We start from the raw sequence: 27,094 nt of genomic DNA on the forward strand, positions 1-27,094 counted from the left end.
TAAGGAGGGACTTCTGATATTTTGGCACTCGTTTTTAATATTCTTTATAGTTTTGGGGGGCTCATTGCTTGCGTTACTGTCTTCTTTTGTGTTGATTCTTTTGTAGTGAGCAGTTTATTCTTTTCTCATTTCCTTTTGTGCATATTGTAGTTATTTTCTTCATGCTTACCATAGGGATTACATTTAACATCCTAAAGTTATAACACTCTAATTTGAATTTATACCAGTTTAACCTCAATAACATATTAAAACTCTGTTTATTTACAACTTGGTTTTCACTCCTTTCAGTTGTTGACATCACAGGCTTACATCCTTACACAATGTATTCCCAAGAACATAAACGAATAATTCTTTTAAATTCATTCATCTCTTAAAGTTATGTAGGAAACAAAGTGTGGAGTTACAAATCAAAGTTACAATAATACAATCTTTTAGACTAATAATTTTTAAAATGTGTTAATCTCTTAAGCCATGCACAATTCAAAAAGTAGAGTTACAAATTGTTGTTATAATAATGCTCTCTTTTATAATTGCCCATGTATTTATTGAGACTTTTTTTTTTAAGCAAAAGAGGTCTTCTTGTTACAGAAAACAGTTCTGAGCAGTTAACATTGTAAAAAGGTGTAAAAATACAGAGTAGGGGCTCTGAGCTCTCTGAGGAATTTCCTGACACACACTCTGAACTAAGGCTGAGAGATCTCTGGAAGCCTGGGCCTCTGACCCCTGCCCTGGGCCTGGTCCCCTTCCTCTTTCCCACGAACCCATGCTCCAGGGCTGACCAGAGACAAGGGCTCTCTCCAACCCTGGCTCAACCTCTCAAAGAAGACCTTGTACAATCTACAGTGGCTCATCCTGGAAAAGGGGGGCTGGACAGAGGTGGGGTCCCCAGGCGATGCCGGGAAGCCTCTCCAGGCCTGGAGCTGGAGTACCTCTCCTCAGCACTGCCAGTGGGGCTCCTCCTCATTCCACCTCAGCTCGAGGCCCCCAAGGGACCGGTCTCTGGGTGGGGTGTCCAAGAGGAGGGCCCTCCCCTGTCCTGGGCACAGGGCCGTTCTCCAGATGCCAGCAGGGGCTTATTTCTCTGGGGGGCCTGAGGATGGGGAGAAGGGTGCTGAGCTCCTTGGAAGCTCCTGCTGCAACTTTTGGTCCCTTCAGTGTGGATACCTGATCCTCCAGCTCGCGCACCCTCTGGCGGTGGGCCCGCTCCCATGCCTCTAGGGTGCCTTCAGCCTGGGCACTGCACAGGCGCTCCACCTCCTACTGCAGCTCCAGCTGCTAATGCTGCGCGTCCACCTCCAGCTGGGCTGGGCTGTGGCTCTGCTCCAGTGCCACCACCTGCGCCTCCAGCTGCTAGATCTGCCTCTGGCCCTCGGCCAGCTCCAGGTCAGCCTCCATGAGGGTCCGGTTAGGGCGACCCTTCTCTGCGCTCAGCGGCACTGTGTCCTTATGGCTGCGAAGCTTCTCTCGCTCCACCTTGTCCAGTACCCTTCTGAGGGCCACGAGCTCCTTCTCCAGCCGCAGGGCTGAGCGCTCCACCTCCCGCTTCTCGGCTTCCAGCTGATCCAGGGCGCGCTGCAGGCTGCCCAGGCGTTCCTGCAGCAGCCTCTGATCGTCCTGCAGCAGCCTCTGATCGTCCTGCAGCTTCTGGACCGTATGCAGGGCTGCAGCCTGGCCCTCCTGCCGCTGCTGCAGCACCTCCCGAAGCTGTTGTAGCTGGCCCTCGGCCTCCGCCCGCTGCAGCTCCAGGTCAGCCACCTCACCTGGCAACGTCTGCACCTGCTCGCCAAGGGAGCTGCTCTGCTTCCCTGCCTCAGACAACGTCTGCCCGGCAGCGTCCAGCCATTCCAGGAGCACTTGGCGGTCAGGTTCACAGGCGGTCAGAGCCTTCTGTAGATGCAGGTTCTTGTCCTGGGTGCGGTTGAGGCTGGCACTGCTCTAGGCCAGGGCCTCTGCCAGGCCTCGCATCTTGACCCGCAGGAGCCCCTCCCTTTCCTCCACCTTGGCCAGGGCCCCATTCAACCACTCCACTTTCAGCTGCAGGATCCCTGCCTTCACCTCACTGTCTGCCACCTGTCTCTGCAGAGAGTCCATCTGATTCTGGAGGGCCTGGGCCCGGGCCTCGCGGTCGCTCAGGCCCAGGTGGCTGCGCTACGGCTCCCCGTCAAGCGAGTGCCGCTGCAGTTCCAGCTTGATGGTGCGGCTCTCGGAGGCGTCCAGCATCTCCTCCAGGCACCGCTTGTCGCCCTTCAGCTTTCTCTCGTTGGCCTTCATCTTGCTAATCTTCTCCTGACTGGCCCAGAGCTCGCTCTCTGTGGCCTGCAGGCTTCTCTCCAGTGTGGCCATCTGGTCCAGCGTGGGCCGGCGCTCCGGCTCACTGAGCCGCACGCTCTCCTCCTGCAGCGCCAGCTCCGCCTGGACCCCGCTCAGCCGCCCATCCACACTGCGCAGGGCTTCCTCACTCTCAGCCACCGCCTTCTGCAGTTGCCTGGCCCTCGAGGTCGTGGTGTCCCTCTCGGCCTCCATCTCGGCCAGTTGGCGATTCAGGGCACTCTGGGTCCGAAGTTCGTCCTGTTCTCTCAGGGTGCTCCGCAGCTCCTGCAGGAATTCCCGGAAGGCCCCGCGCACTGCCTCTGGGTCCAGGTCTAGAGGAGCCGGGGAGGTGGCAGGTCCTGGAAATGGTGGCTGGGACCCAGGGCTGCGTTCTAAGGTGCTGGGGCGGCTAAGCCTTTCCCCGCTTCCTCCGGCGGGCGCATCCCGGGTAGGGGAGCCCGGCACCGGTGGCGGGGCTGGCCTGGGCTGGGCTGGGCTGGGCGCGCAACCGAGGGCGAGGCCGCGGCAAAGAGCGGAGCGCAGGCCACCTAGCTGGGCCACCTAGCTGGGCCTCCACTGCGCACCGCTGCACCCCCACGCGGGCCAGCTCAGCCTCCAGGTCTCGTGCCTGGCCCTCGGCCGCACTCAGCCGCAGGCCCAGCTCCGCAGCCTCGGCCTGCGCAGCCTCCAGCTTGAGCTCCAGGCCACGGGCGTGGTCCAGCTGCTGGTTTTCGGTGCCGCGCACCTCCTCCAGGGAGCCCAGCAGGCCTCGCTCGCGTATCCGGAGCTCACCTTCTTGTTCCAGCAGCTTCCGCTGGGCTACCTGGAGCTCCTGCCGCGTCGCCTCCAGGCTGGTCTCGCCCTTCAGCAGCATCTGCCGGAGGCCCAGGGTCTCCCGCCGGCTCTCCTTCTCTGCCCGCTAGCCCAGCGCCAGGCGGCCCTGCAGCTCTGCCAGCTCGCGGCCCACCCTGGTATTCTCACTGTCCAGCATCTTCATGTGACGCCAGAGTTCCTGTAGCTCCCTCCAAGCCTCCAGCCGTGAGCACTCCACCTCCTGCAGCCCAGTCTGAAGCTCACCGTCCTCCTTGCCCATGGCTGCCTGTGCCTCCTCTAGGAGTGCCAGCTTCTGCTCCTTGTCCTCATCGGTAAACTTCAGGTTGATGCACTCGCTCTCTACCTTCTTCCCAGCGGCCCGCAGTGCCTCACGCTCCTTGGCGCCCTCGCCCAGACTGCGCCACAGCTTGTCCGCCTCCTGGCGCTGCACCTTAAGGTCCTCCTGGCCCTCAGGCAGCTTGCGCTGGGCCTCCAGCAGCTCCCGCTGAAACTGGTGGCCAGGCTGTGCCTTGTACCCATCAACTTCTCTGACAACTTCTCTGACGGAGTCTTTTCAGACCCCTTCAGAGACAAGGCCTGCTGCTTCTTACCCTGGGCCAAGAGGAGGCCCTCATCGCGCTCCTGCTGCAGGGCAGCGATCTCCTTGCTCAGCCCTTCCTTCTCGATCTCCAGCTGGGCCAGCAGCTCCTCCTGCTCACGCTGCTGCTGACTCTGCAGCTGGGCCCTCTTGGCTTCCAGCTCCCGCCATGCTGCCTCCTTTTCGGGCTGGACTCCCTGCAAGTCCTCCTCCTGGGCTGCCCACTGCTCCCGCAGAGAGGCCTGGGCATCCCGCTCAGCCTGCACCAGCTTCTGAGCCATCAGCTCCTTGTCTAGGCTGGCTTTCTGCTGTGTAGTTATTATTTGCTGCCGCAGCCCCGCCAGCTCCCCAGTCAGGGTCTCCTTGGCCAACAGCAGGACCTGCCCACCGGCTTCCAGCCTGATCCCGACAGGCCTCGAGCTGAGCCAGGTGCTATTGCACTTCAAACAGGCTGCCCCCAGGGCTTCCTTCTCCAAGCGCAGGCGTGTGGCCTCCTCTGACAGGGTGATGCCTTCATGCTCTGCTGCAGCCAGCTGCATAGCCAGGCCAGTGCGCCCCTTGGCTAGCGCCTCCTTCTCCTGGGCCACTCGCTCCGGAGCCTTCACCTGCCACTGTGGCTTCCACCGGGCCTGCTCCAGCTCCTGCTCCTGCCCGCTCAGCTGCTGGGAGAGCTGAGCTAGCTGCTCCTGCAGCCGGCTGAGCTCATGAAGCAGCCTGGGGAGCTGCTGCTCCAGCGCCTCCTGGAGGTCCTCTGCCACTCCAGCCCTCCAGGCCCTCCAGAGCCCTGCAGCGCCACCTCCTGCTCCAGCCGCAGCTCCTCCAGCCGCTCCTGCTGTTCCTGCGCCACAGTGGCTTCCTGCTCCGCTTGCCTCAGCCGGGCCTGCAGGGCTGCCTTTTCTTCTTCCAGCTGGGCGACAAGGAGGTTCAGATCCAGCCTGTCCTGAGACAGGCTCTCGTTGAGGGCACTCAGCTTGGACAGGGAGTCCTGCAGGGATGCCTCCTCTGCCTTCAGCTTGGTCATGGACAGCTCGAGTTCCACCCGGCCAGCCTCAACCTTGGTCAGCGCCTCCGCCACCTGAGCCTTCTGGGCCTGCAGCATGTCCCGCTGCAGTGTGGGGCAGCTCAGCGCCTCCCTCACCTCCACCAGCTCCTTCGCCAGGCCTGAGCGCTTGCCTTCCAGCTGCTCTAGCTGTTTATGGCTGCGCTCAAGCTCCTGAGGCACCTATGCACCATCCTGCACCGCATCCTCTTGCTCTTCCTCAGTCGGTCCCCATGGCGCTGCAGCTCCTCCTGGGCAGCCTGCAGCTTCTCCCGCTCCTTCAGAAGCTCCTTGGCCTGTTGCTGGGCCACCTGCAGACTGTGTGCCAGGTTGCTCTTCTCCCTGCTCAGCAGCTCATTGGCATTCAGCAGCCGCTGTACCTCACACTGGACGTCCTCATGGGCCTGCATGGCGCCATCGGTCTTGTCCTGCTGGTGCTGGAGCTGTTCCTCTAGGGCCCGCCGCTCAACCTCGCTGTCACTAAGCTGCTTCCACAGGGTGCCCAGAAGGTCCTGGTTTGCCTCATAGTGCCCACGCGTGTCCTGGACCTGCAGCTGGCGCTTGTGTAGGGCAGAGTGGATCAGGGCGAGCCTGGAGGAGTTTGAGCTAGCCACGGACCTGCCTCGGTGGGGCGAAGGGCTGCTACCCGGCCAGGAGCGCTGTGGTGGGGACGGGATCCTCTGGCCCGAGAGCCCCACAGGCTGCCTTCGGATGCGTCCGTGGTGTGCTTGGAGCCGCTCAGCTGGACGCCATCTCAGTGTCCAACAGGACGGCCAATGCGAGGTCCCTCAGGGTGTGCTGCAGCCCTTCTCCATCCTCTGTCTCCAGGGCCTACTGCTCCTGTAGCCACAGGGATTCCAGGGCCTCAGGCTTGCCAGAGCCTTGTTGATCTAATCCTACTCCAGATTCTGCTTCTGAAGACGCTCCACTGCCAGGGCCAGCTTTGTCACTCTGGCACTGAGGTCGGCCTTGTCCAGGTCGCTTTGCATCTGCTGCTGGGCCAGGTCCTTCTTGTGGAGCACCTTGTCCTGCAGCTGCTCCTCTAGCTGGACCTGCAGCAGGACTTGCTTCTCCAGGGCCGCTTCAGCCCCGCTATCCCCCAGCCGCAGGCCCGTGCTCTGTACCAACCCCCCTCCTGGACAGCGCATGATTTCCAGGCCAGCTCCCCTCCCAGCTACGGCAGGTCCCTCACGGTGGACATCTTCACCTCGCTGACCAGCCACCCGACCCCCACCTGCCTCCAGAGGAGTAGCAGACGACTGTACTCATTGCTGAAGTAGGCGTTGAAGGACTCCTCCTTGAGCCTCCATGCCACCTCCCGCTGCTCCAGCTCCTTGCGTCTGTGTGTCCAGTCGCTGGTCACCTTTCGTATGTCCTCACTCAGAGCCTGGCTGGCCGAGCCTGCCTGGTCCAGCTGCTCTCAGAGCATGCTATTCACCTGGACCAGGCTGGCACTCTTCTGCTGCTCCTCCTCCAGCTGGATGAGGGCGCTCTCCAGGTCTTGGCTGTGCTCTGTGTCCCTCAGTCGCTGCTGCTCAGGCTCTCCCGATCTCTCCAGCAGCTGCTGCTCCAGCTCCGAGCACCTCTTCTTGTACTGGAGAATCTTGGCCTGCAGCTGCTGCACAAGCTGGGCCTGCCGCTGTTGGCCCTCTTGGTAGGCCAGCAGCTTGCGGCCAGTAGGAGGCCTGCTCCTCCTGCAGCTGCCTCCACAGCTCCACACTCTGCTGTAGCAGCCCCCTGGGCTCCTGCATCTCCAGCTCTCCAGACTCCAGACGCACAGGCTGCTCCAGCGCATTGTACTTAATGGTGAGCTCATCACGCTTGGCGTGGCTCTGGGCCAGCAAGTCCTCCACGTGCGATAGCTCCTGCTGCTGCAGCTGGTTCTTCTCCTGCAGTGAGAGCAGCAGTGCCATCTCTGTGGTCCATAGTGGGACTAGGCGCTCAGGCCGGGAGAGGTTGCAGGTGACAATCTCCCTGATGCGGACAGGTAGGATGATGGTCTGAGGGTCCTGGGCCAGGTCCCGTGTGCCCAAGCCCTTCTCCTGGCCCAGGACTCTTCTCTCCAGTGTCTGGATAACCGTCTCCAGCGTCAGCTGGGCCTCTTGTGCCCTCTACAGCCCCAAACTCATGGTGGGGTGTCTGTGGGCATCCCTTCAGCTCCCTTCTTCAGGACCCCAAGACTAGCTCAGTCAGCACACCCCACAGTCAGGCTGCTGTGCTGAGCACCAGGCAGATTAAGCTTAAATCCCGCTGCGCCCCATGTGACCACAGCCGTGGGAGGAGCGGGATGGGGGTTGAGAGGGGAGGGGATGGGAAAGGACAGGAGAGGAGGGAAGCAGAGGCAGGGGGGATCTGAGAGAAGAGGAAGGATGAAGGAGAAGGGAGGAGAAGGGAGAGAAAGGGAAGGAAAAGAGAAGAGGGAATAGGGGAGGAAAGAAGGGGGGAATCTTTATTTCTTCATACAGCTTTGAGTTCCTATCTATTATCCTTTCATTTCACCTTGCAGTACTCTCTTGAGCAGTTCTTGCAGGACAGGTGTAGTGGTAACAAACTCCATTAGCTTTTGTTTATCTGGGAATATCTTAATTTCTCCCTCACATTTGAGGAACAGTTTTGCCAGATATAGCATTCTTAGTCAACATATTTTTTTTTTTTTTTTTTTTTTTTTTTTTTTTTTTTTGAGACAGAGTCTCGCTGTGTCTCCCAGGCTGGAGTGCAGTGGCGTGATCTCGGCTCACTGCAAGCTCCGCCTCCCGGGTTCACGCCATTCTCCCGCCTCAGTCTCCCAAGTAGCTGAGACTACAGGCGCCCGCCACCATGCCCGGCTAGTTTTTTGTATTTTTAGTAGAGACGGGGTTTCACCATGTTAGCCAGGATAGTCTCGATCTCCTGACCTCGTGATCCACCCGCCTCGGCCTCCCAAAGTGCTGGGATTACAGGCTTGAGCCACCGCGCCCGGCCAGTCAACATATTTTTAGCATGCTGAATATATCAGCCCACAGCCTTCTGTCATCTAATGTTTCTGAAGATAAAATTGCTAACAGTTTCATTGAGGATCACTTGTATATGATGAGTCATTTTTCTCTTGATGCTTTCAAGATTTTTCTCTTTGTCTTTGTCTATTGAAAGTTTCATTATAAGGTGCCTTGGTTTTGGGGCATCTTTCAGTTCATCTTACTTGGCATTCATTGAGATTCTTGGAGGTTTATATTCATGTCTTTCATAAAATTTGTTAAGTTTTTGGTCATTATTTTTTCAGACATTTCCTTTGCCCCTTTCTCTCTCTCTTTCCCTTTTGGGACTTCTCCAATGCATATGTTGATGGGCTTGGTGGTATCCACAAGTCCCTTAGGCTCTGTTCATCTTTTCTTCAATCTTTTATCTACCTGTTCCTCAGACTTGATAATTTCCATTGTCCTATTTTCGAGGTTGCTGATTCTTTCTTTTGCCATGCTCAAGTCTGCCTTTAAACCCCTCTTCTGATTTTTAAATTTCAGCTTTTGTACCTTTTGGCTCCACAGTTTATTTTTGGTTTCTTTCTTAGGCTTTCTATCTCTTTCTTGATATTTCCATTTTGTTCATGCATCACTTTCTTGATTTTCTCCACATCTTCCTTTAGTTCTTGAGCATTTTTTTTTTTTTTTTTTTTTTGAGGCGGAGTCTGGCTCTCTTGCCCAGGCTGGAGTGCAGTGGCCGGATCTCAGCTCACTGCAAGCTCCGCCTCCCGGGTTCACGCCATTTTCCAGCCTCAGCCTCCCGAGTAGCTGGGACTACAGGCGCCCGCCACTTTGCCCGGCTAGTTTTTTGTATTTTTTAGTAGAGACGGGGTTTCACAGTGTTAGCCAGGATGGTCTCGATCTCCTGACCTCGTGATCCGCCCGTCTCGGCCTCCCAAAGTGCTGGGATTACAGGCTTGAGCCACCGCGCCCGGCCTAGTTCTTGAGCATTTTTAAGAGAGTTGTTTTACAGTCTTTGTCTAGTAGATCTGCTGTCATATATACTAGATCAGGGACTGTTTCTGTTGATTGATTTAATTTTTTTTCCTTTGAATGTGCCATAGTTTCGTGTTTCTTTGTATGCCTTGTGATTTTTTGTTGAAAATTAGACATTTGAATCTAATAATGTGAGAATTTTGGAAACCAGATTCTTCCCCTTCCTTGGTGTTTGCTGATTTTGTTATTGTTTTTATTTATTGTGTTTCTTTTTATTGCTGTAGGTTTTTTCTTTGCCAAAGATTAGCCTGGGGTGTAAACTTAAGATCTTCTCAGGTGTTTTCTGAGCCTGCAGCTTTCCCTGTGCATGTGCAGTCACTTTCTGATTTCCCCCATATGTGCAGTTGTTTTTGAACGTCCTAGTCTTTAATCTCTGGCTTCCAAAAGGAGAAAAGGGTAAAATGAAGGAAGGAAAAGGAAAAGTGGTGCTAACCCTTTAAATCTTGGGAAGTTGCTTCAGCCAGAGCGGGAGGGACTTGCAACAATGAAGAGAGGTGCAACAATAATGGTCACCCGCCTCTTTGTCTGCAAGTCTGTGATCACGAGCAGCAATCAGCTATCTGAGTACAGATGTGCAATATTGGGAGGGCAAGTTCCTTTTTGCCCACCCTTGCTCATGTAAGCTATGTGGAAACTGTTCCATTAACATGTGCACTGTGCTTGCCACAGGGCTGGGGCTGCTGGATGGATAGTTGCTAGTGGACCAAGAACACACTTTACCTCCAAACTTTCCCATGGAAATTGCAAGTCTTCAATATACTGAAGAGTTCCAAAATAGCTATATCGGGGTCTGTCAGTGCAATTTTTATCTCAGTGGGGAGACTGATTCCTACTCCACCACCTTCCCAGGATCTTCCTAACCTTAAATTTTAAACATGCACACTAAAAATTATATTTTTTCGAGTTATTCAGCAGCTCAATTCTTTTCCTGACAAAACAAAAGCCTTACCCATGTTATCTTCCCCCAGCACTCTATCTCCACAATTCTCATGTTATTGTTTTGAATTTTAGTATAAGCTTGTTATGAGTGCACAGAAAACTTTTCTCCTCCCCTTCTCCATACATTTCCTTCTACCCATCCCTCTTTTTATAAGTGTGAGTACACACTGAGAGTACAGACTCAGGAGAAAAACTATATGGGTACAAATCTTTGCTCCTCCAGGTGTGTGACCTTGGGCAAGTTTCTTCACTGCTCTGAGCCCAAGTTTCCTCATGTTTATAAAGAATGATAATGTAAGTTTCTGTTTTAGGGTCATGGCATTACATTATTTAGTACATGTAACGTGCTTAGAGCAGTACCTGACACAAAGTAAGTTCTCAATAAATATGTTATTTTTTTTCTCCTTCCTTGTTTGCTTAACCATCAATGTATGTTGATATTTTTAAACCCCTTTTAATTACCATTTACTTGCTATTATTTCTTGACTTCCATTCCTTCCTTGTGGGTTTCTCATTCTTATTGCTAACATACATATTTTCAGTAATTGTTTCAGCAAGAGTTGATGGATAGTAAAATGTCCAAGTTCTTCTATGTGTCCGAAGGTGTTCATTTCACATTTTTTCATAAGTTCTAGGCTTATGGATTTCTTGTCATGCTTTGAAGACATTGTGACACATGGAAAATCGAGACTAAGTAACCATCCCAATCCCCTAATGTACCTTCCTGGACTTCACAGTCAGAAAAGTCCAAATCTGTATTTCTCAGATTACCCTGTAGTAGGAGGTTCTGAATATGAATGATATCCCACCAGTTAGGTACTTTTGGGTGAGACTGAAATGATGGATGGGAAGCAGCAGCCACCTTCCTGCTTCTTTGGGTCTTTCTGCTTGTGAACACAGTCATGCAGACTTTATGTTTTCCTGCTTCAGTGTTCCTTTGTGTTGTAACTAGCTTCATGGTGTCAAAAGGTGGTTGTGATATGACAGCAGATTTCTGATCTCTGAATCACAGCTACAGGAATGTCTTCTTGAAGTTAATAGCTTCAGTGTTGGGCTCCCAATTTCCTACCATCTGAATTGAGTACAAGTGTTACCTACCTTAATGAGCCAGTTCTGCTGTGGTACCCTGAGAGTGTTTTTAGAGGCCCAACCTACCTTTCTCTCTTTCCGCCTTGAAATAATTTTGTAAGGACCTGGTCCATGGTTCAATTGAACTTCTGTTTAAAACAGCTACAGTGAGTTCTGTTTCCTGCAACTGAACCCTTACTGATGCATTGTCTTCTGGCACCCATTGTTGTGGATGATGCTTGCTTTTCTTTTTATGGATAATGTGTCTTTCCTCTCTAGTGACTTTTAGGATATTTCCTTTGTCTTCAGTGTTGTTTAATTTAACTGAAGGGGCCCAGCGGTATATTTTGTGTATATACATATCCTACTCACCACTTGAGGTTTTGTTTTTGTTTTTGTTTGTTTTTTTTGGCATATTGGTACAAATCCAGACCCTGCACTGAGCACAGTGCAGAATTAGGAATTGAGAGTCTAGATGTTTCACTTCATTTCAAACCATGGTTTAAGCAGGGGACTCATTTTCAGGAGAGACCTGAGGTGGATAGATCAAGATATTCTAGTTTTCATTCATGATGGAAACATTTTCCTACCACCTAGACCCATACAGAACACCTAGTTCTGGCTCCCTATCACATGCAGTACCTGCCCACAGTTTAGCTCTCTTTCCTAGCTTCTCAGACCTGTTTCCCTTGCTAGCTTCCAAGGGCTATGAAGCTTCAGGTCCCATTTACTGCTCTGCATTCCTTCTGCTTCTGGGTCTTAGAGGTTTCTTGTTACACTTTTGAGAATGGCTACTATTTTTAAAATATTTTAAAAATATGCTATCCATCATTATGGTGTGTTTGGAAAAGAAGGTGGGGAAGCAGTGGATTAGGGTGGTGTTCTTTCAAGTTAGTTCAAACTGACATCCTCACCTGAAGTTGCTACCCATCACTGAATGATAAAAGGCATATCTCGTTTCCTTTTTTTAAAAAAAAAAAAATTACTCTCTATAGTTGAAAACAGAAGGACAACTAAGCAATAGGCCTATGAAAATATTTAATCCTCATTATGTATTCAAAGGAATACAAAATAAAAGATCAAAATAAACTATTTTAACCTATCAAACTGAGAGACTGACAAACCCGTTGTGAGACTCAGGGATAGGTAAAGTAGAGTAGAAGGAAAGGATCAAGTTCTCTCTCCTAGGAAAAAGAGTTAGCTCTAGCCTTAAAATAGAGATGGTCAAGAAGGAAATATGCATTTATAGCCATACCACCCTGAATGTGCCCAATCTCGTCTGATCTTGGAAGCCAAGCAGGGTTGGGGCTGGTTAGTGCTTGAAGGGGAAACTGCCAGGAATACCAGGTGCTGTAGGTTTTTTTTTTTTAAGGGAAACATTTTAGAAAAGTGATGGGTTAAATATTATATTGATCTTGAAGGAAGGGAAATACACCCAGTTTGAGGTAATGAAAGGTAGTAATAAGTTTTTTAATCTATTGAATCAGAATTGCCACCATTGTCTCAAAAAACTCTCATCCTGACTGGAGTGAGTAGTGTAACTTGGTATCCCAACTCTGGAGAGTATCAAAAGCCCTAAGCCATGCATACCCTTTGGTGTACTTTCTAGGAATATGTATCAAGGAATTGATCATGACTGTGCCACAGCATTTATCCACAACGACATCTGTCACTGTATCACTTATAAAAACAAGGAAAAACAACAATAAAAAGCAAACCAACCCCCACCAAAATAAATGACAACAAAGAAAAACAACCAAAGGGCACTGGGGGATACATGATGAAACCTTCATACAAAAGAGATACTAGGTAGCTTTGGATGTAGGAAAATGCATAATAACATGGTAAGACAAACATAAAATAGTGGAATCAGATTTCAAAGTAGTATGTTTGTAGTTTTACATACATAAAAGATGCACACGAAGTGAAAATTCGTCCAAAACCCAGCAATTTCCCTTGGGAGTAGGGTGGGTAGGAGTAGGATGGGATTTTGCATGCTCTTCATATTTCCCATTTCTCAATGTATTTGCTCTGCTGCCCCTGGAACTTCCCGCTTACTTAGCTGCCCTCTTGCCCTCTCTTGACTCAGTCTCTTAGGTCCCAGTCAATCTCTAGAGGTGGAATGGAAGAAAGACAGGTGGACCCATCTCAGGGTGGCCCCAGCTGCTCCCACTGGGGAGCTCCATTTGGAGAAGGCTCCCAGGTCTACCCCTCATCCAAGCCCTGGATTTCTTCTGGACCCCACCCAGAAAGGACAGGGTCATCTTCCATCTTTGCTATTCCATTCCACCGTTCTTCCAGCCCAATTCCCTGCCTCTCCAGGGGGCATTGGTAGCTCAGGAAAAGAGCTTCTTCTTGGGGTTCTATTTCAGACTTGGTTACTGTCTTTGGTTCCTCTGTAAAATGGAGATAACGGTTAGGTAGTTGTGGGATTATGATGAGATTAGGAATGCAAAGCACCTAGAATGGTGCCTGGCACATGACAGGCTCTCATCAGAGGTCGGTTCCCTTCACTTGGTTCCTTTTCCCCACAGTAACAAGGCTGCTCCAGGTGAGACCTGATGACAATGAACAGACATTGTATTCACTGCTTACAAGCATCCCAACAGAGCCTTACTAAAAACTCCAGGTTGTGCTGTTTGCCTGGCACCACACAGTAGTAAGTGGAAGAGCTGGGCTCAGGGCTCAGGTCTCCTGGGGTCCCATCGGAGCAGAACTGGCCTTCCTGCCTTCTTTTCCTCTGTAGCAGGGATGGGAGGGGTGGTCCTCCCTCTTCAAGAGGCCTTGGAGTCAGGCTCTGGGGGGATCATTTCCCATCTTGGTTTGCCAAGTCATGTGATCCATGGAGTGGGGATGAAGAGGACCATCTAGACAAAGGGGAGGGAAGCTTAAGGACTGGGGTCCATTCCTCCTGTGGTGGCAGATGCCATAGGGCATTAGCACCAGTGCTTTTGGACGACTCCTCCTTGTCAGGGTGCTCTGACCCCTGGGTAGCCCTTGGCAACAGGAGTGCCCCCAGGGCCTCTAAACCCAGGCTACTCCTGAATCTGAGCATAGCCCTGTGTCCTCAGGATGCCTCCCCACCGGGGCCCTGTGGGGCTTCCTCTAATACTACCCTCCGCCCTCCCTCCCCCGCCTTCTGCCTGTTTGCCAATGCTTATAGCAGCCACTAGGAAGCGCTCTCCGGTGGGAGCCACTAGGAAAGGGGGCTCTGATGGGCCAGAGTTTGCCTCCAACATTGGGAAAGGGAAGCAGGCTTCCAGGGCCAGGTCCTTTATCTTCTCCAAGATTCTGAAGTAACCTTGCTGGTAGGGAGGCAGTGGGAGGTGGCCTCAGGCAAGGAGAGGAGTCTCAGTGCTACACAAAATGACCTGCGTCATTTCAGTTCACTTCACCTTAGTCCACCCTCAGGATTCTACTGACTTAGACACTTTTGATCACCAGGCGCTAAAACGGAAGGGGACTTATGTTTTGGATCGTTTGAACAAAGGTTGTCAACAGGACAAGCAGCTACCTCTCGGGGCCAGGATAGGCTGCTGCCTGCTTCTCATGGGGCAGTGGCCCGGGTCAAGTCGGGTCTCAGCACAGCCTCTGAACAGGAAACATGGTCCCCGCCACAGCCTGCTACAGCCTCCCCCAGCCCTAGCCTCCAGAGGCTTCTCCCTGCCAGCTCCTGGCCATGGGAGCCGGTGACCTCACCATGGGGCCTCTCTCCACCCAGGGCCACTGCATCACCCCCACCAGACACGGGAGGCCTCCAGTTGGGATTTTAGTGTATTAAACCAAGGACTTTTTTTTTTTTTCTTTTTTAACTTAGAGAAAACAAGAAGACATGACAACACCAGAAACAAGAACATGTCTCTGGCCAGCCTGTGCTGACCAGTACACAGTGAATCACACATAGAAAAGTATGTCATTCCGGTCGGTGTCTAGAAGCTCCACTGCCTGGAAAACAGACTGCAAATAAATAAAGTGCATGGAGACCCCATCACGCAGCAAGGGCCCCATCGGGGAGAGAAGAGGTGGGGAGGGGAGGTGGAGAAGCAGCAGGCGGGGCTACCACTTCAGGCAGCAGGGGTGAAAAAGCAGGGACAGGAGCAGATGCTGAGGGCTTGGCCCTGCCCCTCCCCAGCCAGCCCCTCTAGGCCAATACAGCCACACCAGGAGCCACCGGGGGTGGGCGGACATGGACTTCCGTGCCCCTCTTATGGGGTGGGGCTCCCTGCAGTCAGGGGTCTCTTAGGGTAGGGACCCCTGCAGCTCTGATGCACATTTCTCCCAGTAGGGAAGCAGGTTCCAGGGTCCCAGGCCGAGCCCCTTGCATGGGGAGGGCTCAGTCACCCCCCACACTCCCACACATGCAATCAGCAAAGAGCTTTCCTCCATCCTTCCTGGCTGGCCCAGGAAGAGGGTGGAGCTGGGGATCCAGTCACCCAGAGGGTGACACCAGGGTTTGAAAGGGCCACATCTGTGCATCAGACAAAAGGAAGCTCCTCACTCCTCTTCTCCTCCAGCCCTGTGCCACTCTTGTCCTATAGAGGCTGCCCCCAAAGATCTGTTGGGGGGACCAGCAGGCTGACAGGCCCCTGGAGGTGGTCCAGGGTGGACAGGGTTGGGGTAGATGAGAGGGGCCAGCAGGGTCAGGGGTTCCCATGAAACTTGGGACAAGGAGGCACGTCATCAGGCCTTGGATGTGGAAGACTGCAAGGGGCACAAGGCAGCCACTGTCCAGCCTCTTCTGGGGTGAGGCAGGAGGACAGCTTCATGCAGGACCTGAGTCCAGTGGGCAGCTGAGGAGGGTACATGGTAGGTGGCTGGGCCACTCTGTCCCTGGAGCTGGCCAGACTGCTGCAGTTTTCAGTCCCAGGAACTGAGAACGTGGCCCTCGGGGTACCAGTGCAAGAGATGCGGAAATGGGGAAAGAGGGTGAGGGCGAGGGTCTCTTCCTGGCTCCCCTCTGGGCTGCTCCTGACCATTGTACACTGGCTAGCAGCACACCCGGGGGCCCCCAGGACCAATCCAAGCCGTGAGATGAGATTCTCCTGTGTGGTCCTGGGGATGGGGGGTCGAACTTGAGGAGAGAGAATTGGGGTCATGCCATGGGTCTCAGCCCCAGCATACCCCAAGTTTATCCTTTCACCCTCCTGGTTATGTGTGTCTCCAGGAGCCACAACACCAAGATCACCCCCAGTTGCCCACCAAACTGGGAGGCTTGTGCCACTGCACTGCTGAGGAGCCCTTGGTGAAGCTCCAGGTGGGGTGGGGAAGTTAGGCTGTTGGGGAGAGCTTGGCTCCCCAGGGGTCCTGGGGCCCATCTCTTCTGTCTCCCATCTCAGCTGTCTGTCCTCCTGATCTTCCCTGTGACCTTCGGTACTGCTCCAAAGAAAGTGAGATCCCCAGATTCCATACCCCTAGGCCCCTTTCTCCCTTGGTGCCCCAGGAGCCCTATGCTTCCCTCTCCACTTCCCCTTCCCTCCTCCCACCATGCCAGGTCTTGGAGAAGACTGGGGAGGGGTGTGGGGGCCTGCAGGCCCAGGGGCACATGCAGTTCCTCCTCCTCCTATCTGCGTGTCAAGGGTAAACCCCCCCCCAAAGCCTCAGTTTCCTCTGTCATTAGAAGGGGGAAATACACCTCTCACAGTGCTGCCAGCAGATCTCAGTTCCCAGGGAACTCAGACCTTCCTTCCCAAGCCAGGACTCGATCCCTGGGCACCCCCACCCCGTGAGCCTTTGTCCATGCTGTGCCTCTACTAGGAAGGCCCTTCTCCTGTTCACGTCCTTCACGCTGCCTCTGCCCAGGCAAGTCCAGGGCCAGAGGTGCCCCCAGGCAGGGATGAGACTCTTGGCAAGGCCAAAGAAGGGGCAGGTCACCGCCTACAAACGCCAATGCCTGAAAGAGAAAAAAAGAGATGGGGACCTCAGTTGCCTGGCCACCACACACGTCCTTGCTTCCCCCAGGAATGGCCTCCTCTGCAAGCCTCTTCTCCATCTGCTCTGCCCACCCCAGGCTGAGAGCTGCTGTGTGCTCAGGGAGGTCTCTTTTGCCCAGATCACTTCAGTACACAGTAGGCTTCTAGAGGCCGTCTGGGGCTGGAGGATGCGACTCTGGCCCTGGGAGGGCCTTGCTAGCTAGGGGCCTTAGGGAGCATGGGCTGACATGGCGGAAGAGCAAGACTGTGGGGGAGGGGACGGTAGGAATGCGTCTCTCCCACTCTTCCCTGTCTCCAAATGCAGAGCTTGGGGGGTGCCCTCAGGTAGGGGCAGGAGAACATGAGGGACAGCAGGAGCAGGCAGAGACCAGTCCCCTGGCCCCAAAGACAGGGCAGGAGGCAGTTTTGCCAAGGGCTGTGCAGGAGCTGCAGAGAGTCCCAGGGCTGAGGGCTGAGAACAGACCAGACACAGGGCTCAGCCTAGAAGAGAACGGTCCTCCCTATGCCCACAGACTGCTGGGGAAGAGAAGGGTGGGGGCATCGTTGCTCCTCTAGGGCCTGCCCGGGGCCGCCCCCAGCCCCTTACCCTCCATTCCTCAGGGTTCAGGGGACACCCTGGGGGCCTCTGTGGAAAGGGAGGCAGGCACTGGGACGTGGGCGGGAGGGGTCCGCCCCTCACCCTATCCAGCAATCATGACTGGGGAGGAGGGGAGAGCCTGCGGCTGCTTTTCCTTTCCTCAGCTGCGCTCCACAGCTCTTTGGGCTGGTTTGCCCCGGTGCCTTCCATATTTATATTTCCCCCTGACCGCCAAGGCGCCCTGACATCTGGAGGGCAGAGCCACCGCCCCTCCCCCATTCCAACCTGTCGCCTCCTACCTTTCTGCTCGGGGCCTGGAAAGTCAAGTCGCCGCAGCAGAATTCCCTCCTTCTGGTTTCCCCCTCTTTGGCCAATGTGAGGCAACAGGTAGGCCGAGCCCAGGTAGTTTCTGGAGCCCGATGCCCGTTCAGTGCGTTTCTGCGCGATCCGGGCTCCCCAGGCTGAGACAGCGGCTGGGGCCAGGGCTGGGCGGTCCCGCCCGGACGGCGTAGGTCTAGAGTGCAGGGGCCCGAGCCGCCCCGCCTCCACCCCTCGCCGCGGCCCAGCTGTCCTTCATGCCGGCGACCCGGCCGGGGGCGGGCGGGGACACGGGCGCCCCTCCAGCCGGGCCTCCGCCACCGCCGCCGGTGCTCACTCGATCCGCACCTGCAGGCGGACGTTGAGCATCACCGAGGCCACGATGTAGAAGTAGGGGAAGTTCATGCGCAGCCGCCAGGCCAGGTCGAAGAAGGTGAGCAGCGTGCGCGTGAGCCCCTTGCAGAAGGCGCCGTAGGAGCCTCGGGCCGCTGCTGAGCGCGACAGCCGCACCGCCAGGCCAGACAGGGCGGCCGCCGCCGCTGCCGCAGACAGAGCCGCCGACGCCGCCATGGGCCCGGGCCCCGCGCAGGCCCCGCCGACCGACTGACCCGCACGAGCGCTAGCCTCAGGGCGCCGGGACCCAAGCACTAGCGCACCCCACGGGTCGCCCGGAGCCCCGTCCGCCCCGCCCCCGCGCCCGCTCCCGCGCCCCGCCCTCGTGTTCCCCAGGCGGAGCTGGGCTCAGGCTGCCGCTGCCTCGGCACCTCCTCCACGATCCCGCACAGCTCCGCCCCCTCCACACCTCCTCACTGTGGGCCGCCCCCGCCCCCGCCATAGCTCCGCTGCGGGCGTAGCCACACCCGCAAGCGGGAGCCGCAGAGAGACCGTCAGCGTCGCGACCCCGCCTACTAGACAGGCCCCGCAGGCTCAGCTCCTCCCACTGCCCGGTCCCGCCCACACGGCCCCGCTTCTTTCCGGGCACCTCCCGAGGCTGGAGTGGATTGAAGGGTGGAGCTGCCAGGGATCGCTTTGATACCATTTACCAGGGTGGAGCAGGAGTGGAGGAGGACAATCTGGACCGCTACGCTGATTCTGTACAGAAAGCACATGTAGAAGCCTCTGCCTGTTCATATCACTTCCCTTCTCCCACGGTCTCCCCTGAAAACTGATCAGCCAAGCCATTGTACCTTTAATCAGCATGGTGCAGTAACTCTGCGCTACAGAGTGCCATCAAGCCCACACGCGTGCATTTTTCCCTTTCTGGTATATTTGCTGGTCACGTATATCTCTTTATTGGCGAATTTCCCCATTGTCCTTCCCTTTCCAAGCACTCTTAATCCATTGTTTGCCCCGGTGGTTGCACCAGGTCGTCTCGGGTTTTCATTTGCTCTTGTTTATGGCCTTTTTGTTTGTTTGTTGCCGGTGTGCTTAAAAGCCCTTTCGTGGTTTCATTCAATCCTTGTTAAAGGTAACCCAATCAAAACCCAGTAGCGTTTTTTCAGACTGTTTTAATGAAGTGGGGAAATGCTCGCACTTCGTTATGGTCATGACTTTTGAAAAACTGTCAACAAGAAGTAGGTTCACCCGACCCCATCCCAGTTTTCACAACAAAGGTTGACGTGGGTATTTAAGAACTCTCAAAATACCTGTTCACCGTCACGCCTGATCATCTCTGTGGTATCCCACTAACTGTTTAAGGAACGCAGCGGATCCATATGCACTGATTGGGCAATTGTCCTACCTACATGGTCGAGTTAAAAAAAAAAAAAAAAAGCCAGTTCTAGAGTCACTAGGTTATTGTGTGGACATCACGATTTTATCAACAACACAACACATCCATGCATGGGTATACATGCATCAAAAAAATGCTGGGGCAGGATGCCGGGCATGGTTTTTCTTTTCTTTCTTTTTCTGTTTTCTAGTCTTTTTTTTTTTTTTTTTTTTGAGGCTAAGCCTCACTCTGTCTTCCAGGCTGATGATCTCAGCTCACTGCTATCTCTTCCTCCCAGGTTCAAGCGATTCTCTTGCCTCAGCCTCCTGAGTAGCTGGGACTATAGGCGCGGGACGCCATGCCTGGCTAATTTTTGTATTTTTAGTAGAGACAGGGTTTCACCATGTTGGCCAAGCTGGTCTGGAACTCCTGACCTCAGGTAATCCACTTGCCTCGGCCTCCCAAATTGCTGAGATTATAGACGTGAGCCACTGCGCCCCGGCCGGGTGCGGTATTTCATGCCTGCAATCTCGGCATTTTGGGAGGCCGAGATGGGAGGATCACTTAAGGCTGGGCCTAGACAACATAGCAAGGTCCTCGTCTCTACAAAAAATAAAATATATTAGTGGGGTGTGGTAGCATATGCCTCTAGTCCCAGCTACTCAGGAGGCTGAGGTGGGAGGATCGCTTGAGCCCAGGAGTTCGTTATTACTGTAAGCTATGATCCTGCCACTCTACGATGGGGTGAGATGGAATGAGACTGCCTCTACTACAAAAAGGAAAAAGCCAGGGCAGATATATCAAATTGCTTCATATTGTTCTGGTTAAGACAATGGGAGACTTAAACTTTTTACTCCGCTGTATATGTATGTATATCCAAATGTATGTCTATACATATTCCTTGTATAATACAATGAAAAAAATTAGTAATATTTGAAAAAGAAAGGGCCACAGAAATATAGACTTAAGCCACATAGAAACCCATTCATTTGCAGACCCTATTGCTTCCAGCCATTTCTGAAACCTCTCCTTGGCCTCATCTCGTTTACTTTTTAACATTTTGTTTGTAAATAATTATAGACTCACAGGAAATTTCAAAAATAATACCAAAAAAGACCTTGTGCCTTTTATCCAGCTTGCCTCAACAGTAACATTTTTTGTTGATGTAATATAATATCAAAATCAGGAATTGAAATTGATACATTACTGTTCAGCAGACTACAGGCCTGATTTCGCTTGGAATATTTTTTTAAACCTTCATTAACGTGTGGGTGTGCACATGTATAGTCCTAACAATTTTACGCCATCTAAAGATTTGTGTAACCACAACTACAATGAAGATACAAAAATATTCCATTTCCCAAAAAAAAAAAAACCTCCTTTGGCTTACCTCTTTGCACTCACTTTCAGCCACTCTGCACATATTATGTTAGATTTATTTCATCCTCTTTGGAGTGACTGCTAGTGGTATTGTGAATTTGATTACATGTCAAACATTTGGTTTCCATGTGTTCATTGTTAATTTATAGAACTGCAACTAATATTTTAATTACATTATTAATCTTGAGATAATTGTAGATTTACATGCAATTTTAGGAAAAAATACAGAGATCCCATGTTCCCTTTAACCAGTCCCACTGGTTAATATCTTTCAAAACTATAGTACAGTAACATAACCAGGATATTGATATTGACACAATCCATCTATCCTATTCAGAATTCCCTCAAGCTGCCCTTTTTTGACCAAATCTGCTTCCATCCCGCTCTCCCTCCTTAATGACTGGCAACCACTAATGTGTTGTCTATTTCTGTAATTTTATCATTTCAAGAATGTTAAACAAATGGAACCATATAGCATTGCAACCTTTGGGAATTGACTTTTTTCACTCAATACCATTCTCTAGAGAGTCATCCAAGTTGTAGGGGGTGTGAAGTGTCAATAGTTCTTGATTTCTTTTTGCTGCTGAGTAGTACTGCTTGGTATGGTTGTACCACCGTTTGTCTAAACATTCACTCAGGGTATTCCCAGTTTTGGCTATTAGAAATAAAGCTGCTATGAATACTAATTTACAGCTTATTGTGTGAAGATAAATGTCCATTTCTCTGGGATAAGTGTCTAAGTGTGATTTGCTAGGTCATAAAGTGCATGTTAGGTTTCGTAAGACTCTACCAAACTGTTTCCTGAGTGTCTCTAGCATTTTATATTCCCACCAGTAATTTATGAGTATGTTGATTTTCTGCATCCTTGCCAGCATTTGATGTTATCACTATTTTTTATTTTAAACATTTTGATAGGCATATAGTGATATCTGATTAGGCAAATACCAATAATGAGGGTGAAAAATCATTTTATGTGCTTATTTTCTATCTGTATATCCTTTTTGGTAAAGTGTTTTTTGCCATTTTCTAGTTGGACTGTTTTCTACAGTTAAATCTCAAGACTTCTTTATATTTTCTAGATACGAGTCCTTTAACAGATATGTGGTCTATAAATATTTTCCTCCCATTCTGTAGTTTGTCCTTTCATTCTGTTATTAAGGCCATTATCTGAGCAAAAGGTTTAAATTTTGATGAAATACAGTTTATTGGTCCTTCTTATTTATGGATCATGGTTTTGATGTCATGTGTAAGAACTCTTTACCAAGCCTTAGGTCCTAAAGATTTTCTCCTGTGTTTTCTTTTTGAAGTTTTATAGTTTTATATTTCACATTTAAATTTGTGCCCCCCTTTCAGTTAACTTTGGTATGATATTTGAGGTTTAGGTCCAGGTTCAATTTTTGTTTATGAATGTCTAATTGTTAGAGCGCAATTTGTTGAAAAGGGTATCCTTCCTCTACTGAACTTTTTTTTCATCTTTGTCAAAAATCAGACTTGGGTCTCTTTCTGTGTCCTCTATTCTGTTGTATCGGCCTACGTGTCTATTCTTTATACAGTACTACACTGTCTTTATTATTGTTTGGATATAGTACATGTTAATATGGGAGTATTAGTCCATTCACATAATGCTATAAAGAAATACCTGAGACTGGGTAATTTATAAAGAAAAGAGGTTTAATTGGCTCACGGTTCTGTAGGCTGTGCAAGAAGCATAGCAGCTTCTGTTTCTGGGGAGGCCTCAGGAAGCTTACAATCATGGCAGAAGGCAAAGGGGGAGCAGGCACATCACATGGGTGGAGCAGGAGAAAGAGAGAGAACAGGTTGGGGGGTGCCACACACTTTTAAACAAGCAGATCTTGTGTGAACTCACTCACTATGATGACAACAGCACCAAGGGGATGGTACTAAACCATTTATGAGAAACTGACCCCATGATCCAATCACCTCCCACCAGGCCCCACATCCAAGATTGGGGATTACAATTTTACATGAGTTTTGGGTGAGGATACACATCCAGACCATATCAATGGGGTAGCATGACTTTTCTCTGTTTTTTGAACGTTTCTTTAGCTACTCTAGGGCTTGTGCCTGTCCATATACATTTTAAAATAAACTTGTCTATGGGTACAAAAAGTCTTGCTGAAAATTGTGTTAAATTTACAGACCAATTTAGGGGAAAATTGACATAATTTCTGTGTGAATTCTTCAAACCCATGAACACAGTATGTTTCTTCATTTATTTAGATACTCTTTATTTCATCAAAACTGTAGAATATTCAGCATTCAGATCCTATATATGTTTGTTAAATATACTCCTAAGAGCTCACTTTCTTTGAAGCAATTATACATGATTTTATGTTTCTAATTTCAGTTTCCACATGCTTGTTCGTTGTTAGTATGTACAAATATGATAATTTTTTTGTGTGTTCATCTTGTATCCTGCAACCTAGCTGAACTTTTTTTCTTATTTCTTGTGAGACAGGAATAATGCGGTGTGGTTGCAGAAGAATAGAAAATTCCAGACAGCAGTTTCAGATGACTAGCAAAAGAAACTGTTGAAATAGCAGCAGAAGCTAGGTGTTGGGAGCAGGCTCCCTAAAATCTGGCCATAAACTGGCCCCATAACTGGCCATAAACAAAATCTCTGCGGCACTGTAACATGTTCATAATGGCCCTAACGCCCAAGCTGGAAGGTTGTGGGTTTACGGGAATGAGGGCAAGGAACACCTGGCCCGCCCAGGGCGGAAAACCGCTTAAAGGCATTCTTAAGCCACAAACAATAGCAAGAGTGATCTGTGCCTTAAGGACATGCTCCTGCTGCAGTTAACTAGCCCAACGTATTCCTTTAATTCGGCCCATCCCTTTATTTCCCATAGGGGATACTTTTAGTTAATTTAATATCTATAGAAACAATGCTAATGACTGGTTTGCTGTTAATAAATTTGTGGGTAAATCTCTGTTCAGGACTCTTATCTCTGAAGGCTGTGAGACCCCTGATTTCCCACTTCACACCTCTATATTTCTGTTTGTGTGTCTTTAATTCCTCTAGCGCAGCTGGGTTAGGGTCTCCCCGACCGAGCTGGTCTCGGCAGCTAGGGGCTGATAAGAACCTAAAAACCAGTGTATGGACCAAGCTGGATAAGATCAACTGGACACAACATGGTGCTGGATTTGACCTAGGTGTTACCTAGGACGCCATTATACCCTCATTAACATAGTAAATCACACACCCACTAGCACCAGGACAGTTCCAGGAACACCCATATTTGGTGTAAAAATGGGTGGTGCCACAGGTCTAAGAAATCTCTAACCTTTTCTAGGAATCTTTGTGAATATTCCACCCCTTGATTAAAGAAACCTGCAAAGGTAGAAGCCCCAAATTCCATTGCATGACTCACTCTGAGTATGCCTGCACTCGCCTTTCTTGAGTGTGTACTTTTGCTTTGCAATAAATCACTGTACTTTCCACTCTTTTCTGACTTATCCTTGCATTCCTTCTCGCAATGGTGTCAAGAGCCTGGACACTAGCTGGGGTTGAAGTCTAACCAGTGTTTGGGGACCTCCCCCAGCCCACCAGTATCACTTGGAGTCTTTTTGTCAATTCCTTGGAATTTTCTAACTAGATAATCATGTCATCTGCAAATTGGGACACTTTTATTCCTTCTTTCCCAATCCTTATTTCCTTTCCTTGTGTTATTGCAGTGGATAGAATTTCCAGTACTACGTTGAAAAAGAGTGGTGAAAAGCTAACATCACTGCCTTGTTTGAGATCTTGGGGGAAAGCATTCAGTCTTTCACCACTAGATACAATGTTAACTGTAGGGAGTTTTGTTTGTTTTTTTGAAAAAAAAAGTTTCTCAGTTGTCTCATTTTTTGTTTCCTTTATTTAAAAAATTTAGAATTGTGGTAAAATACACATAACATAAAATTGATCACGTTAACTGTTTTTAAGTGTTCAGTAGTGTTAAGAACATTCACATTGTTCTGCGCCCAATCAAAATAGCTCTTTTTATCTTGCAAAACTGAAACTCTATACCCATTAAATTACAACTCCCCATTTCCTCCTGCCCTTATCCTCTGAAAACCGCTATTCGACTATGTGTCTCAATGAATTTGACTACTCTAGACACCTCATATAAGTGGAATCATACAATATTTGTCTTTTTGTAGTTGGCTTATTCGTACAAAATAAAATTAAGTGTAGTCCTCGGAAAACATATTTTTTTATAAGAAGCATAAAACCATGCTTGAAAATGAATAAATCTTTGAAATGTCGTAAAAATTCGAAGTGAGGTTCTTATAGCATAGAGTTGGGTTATTTTTTTAATCCACTGTCAATTTCTGTCTTTTCATTGCTATTCTTATATTATTTACATTTAAAGTAAGTATATTGATATGCTGGGGCTTAAGTTTGCTATTTTATTATTTGCTTTCTGTTTGTTCACTTTGTTTCTTATCCCTCTGTTTCTCTTTTCTTGCCTTCCTGTAGGATATTTGAACATTTTGTAAAAATTCCATTTTGATTTATATGTAGTGTTTTTTTTCCTTTTTTGTACTATAATATTTATTTTTATTTTTTGTACTGGTATAAATATATATAAAGTTCAGTAAAGGTAACTTTTCATTGTCTCTATTTCTTCTGTGGTCATTGTAGTCATTTGTTTCATTTCTATTTATTTATTTACTTATTATACTTTAAGTTCTGGGATACATGTGCAGAATGTGCACATTTGTTACATAGATATACATGTGCCATGGTGATTTGCTGCATCCATCAAACCATCACCTACATTAGATATTTCTCCTAATGTTATCCCTCCCCTAACCCCCTATCCCCTGACAAGCCCCAGTGTGTGATGTTCCCCTCCCTGTGTCCATGTGTTCTCATTGTTCAACTCCCACCTATGAGTGAGAATATGCAGTGTTTGCTTTTCTGTTCTTGTGTTACTTGGCTGAGAATGATGGTTCATTAATGTCCCTGCAAAGGACATGAACTCATCCTTTCTTATGGCTGCATAGGATTCCATAGTGTAAATGTGCCTCATTTTCTTTACCCAGTCTATCATTGATGGGCATTTGGGTTGGTTCCAAGTCTTTGCTATTGTGAACAGTGCTGCAATAAACATACATGTGCATGTGTCTCTATAGTAGAATGATTTACAGTTTTGGGGGTATATACCCAATAATGGGATTGCTGGGTTAAATGGTATTTCTGGTTCTGGATCCTTGAGGAATTGCCACACTGTCTTCCACAAGGAATGAACTAATTTACACTCCCACTAACAGTGTAAAAGTGTCCTTATTTCTCCATATCCTCTCCAGTATCTGTTGTTTCCTGACTTTTTAATGATCGCCATTCTAACTGGTGTGAGATGGTATCTCATTGTGGTTTTGATTTGCATTTCTGTAATGATCAGTGATGATGAGCTTTTTTTTATATGTTTGTTGGCTGCATAAATGTCTTCTTTTGAGAAGTGTCTGTTCATATCCTTTGTCCACTTTTTGATGGAGTTGTTTGTTTGTTTGTTTTCTTGTAAATTTAAGTTCCTTGTAGATTCTGGATATTAGCCCTTTGTCAGATGGATAGATTGCAAAAATTTTCTCCCATTTTGTAGGTTTCCTGTTCACTCTGATCATAGCTTCTTTTGCTGTGCAGAAGCTCTTTAGTTTAATTAGATCCCATTTGTCAACTTTGGCTTTTGTTGCCATTGCTTTATATGTAGTGTTTTTTAATATAGTTCTTTATATTATTATCTTTTGTTGGCTACTCTATGTATTACAATATACATTACACATCACAATCTCCTGGCATCAACATTTAAACCACTTTGAGTGAAGTGGAAAAATTTAACTTCCATTTAGCTTTCTTCACCCTCCTTCCATCTACATATAAATAGCTTAAGCATTTCCTCTATGTACATTGAACCTGCCTTAGCTAATGTTGTAAGTTTTGCTTTAACCATCAAACATGATCTTAAAAACTCATGAGGAGAAAGTTATCCTGTTATGTTTACCCCCGCTTTTACTCATTCCATTATTCTTTCTTCCTTCCTGAAGTTCCAACCTCCTGTGTTATCATTTTCTTTCTGTTTAGATAATTTCCTTTAACCATTATTTAAGGGCTGCTAATCACCAGTTCTCTTAGGTTTTATTAATCTGAGAATGTCTTTATTTCCTCTGTATTCCTGAAGGATATATTTGCTAGATATAGAATTAGTGGTTGACAATGGATGGGAAAGTGGAGGGCTGCCTAGTCTTGTCTGCAACTGAACCACCTCCTTCAATTTCCTTGGTGCCAGATGGGAGTGACACTTGGGTGAATGGAAAAGCTGAATGCCAACTAACTAGCTCTCCCTTGGACTTTCTCATCTCCCTCTTTGGTGATGATTTGTGGAAGAAGTCCCACTCCCTCTAGACCTTGT

General features: G+C 49.5%; 1 protein-coding gene and 2 pseudogenes across 1 annotated transcript; 1 reads left to right on the forward strand and 2 right to left on the reverse strand.

The window, feature by feature from the left end:
- Positions 1 to 609: 609 nt before the first annotated feature.
- On the reverse strand, positions 610 to 6,889 carry LOC105481390 (rootletin-like; annotated as a pseudogene).
- A 4,944-nt stretch (positions 6,890 to 11,833) lies between these two features.
- Positions 11,834 to 18,262, reverse strand: LOC105481391 (small integral membrane protein 10-like protein 2A). The gene is made up of 2 exons (XM_011740953.3): positions 17,566 to 18,262; positions 11,834 to 16,649 (listed from the first exon to the last, which is right to left on the reverse strand). Exon 1 carries the CDS (start codon positions 18,152 to 18,154, stop codon positions 17,918 to 17,920), a length of 237 nt encoding a protein of 78 aa, XP_011739255.1. The 5' UTR covers positions 18,155 to 18,262; the 3' UTR covers positions 11,834 to 16,649; positions 17,566 to 17,917.
- Positions 12,001 to 12,118, forward strand: LOC112426584 (5S ribosomal RNA; annotated as a pseudogene).
- Positions 18,263 to 27,094: the final 8,832 nt, after the last annotated feature.

Source organism: Macaca nemestrina, chromosome X (assembly GCF_043159975.1).
Source record: "Macaca nemestrina isolate mMacNem1 chromosome X, mMacNem.hap1, whole genome shotgun sequence".
In the NCBI taxonomy this organism is placed as follows: Eukaryota; Metazoa; Chordata; class Mammalia; order Primates; family Cercopithecidae; genus Macaca; species Macaca nemestrina.

What these genes read in the sequence shown, in the direction of transcription:
- LOC105481391 (XM_011740953.3), bottom strand. Translation starts at nt 18,154, where the DNA reads ATGGCGGCGTCGGCGGCTCTGTCTGCGGCAGCGGCGGCGGCCGCCCTG.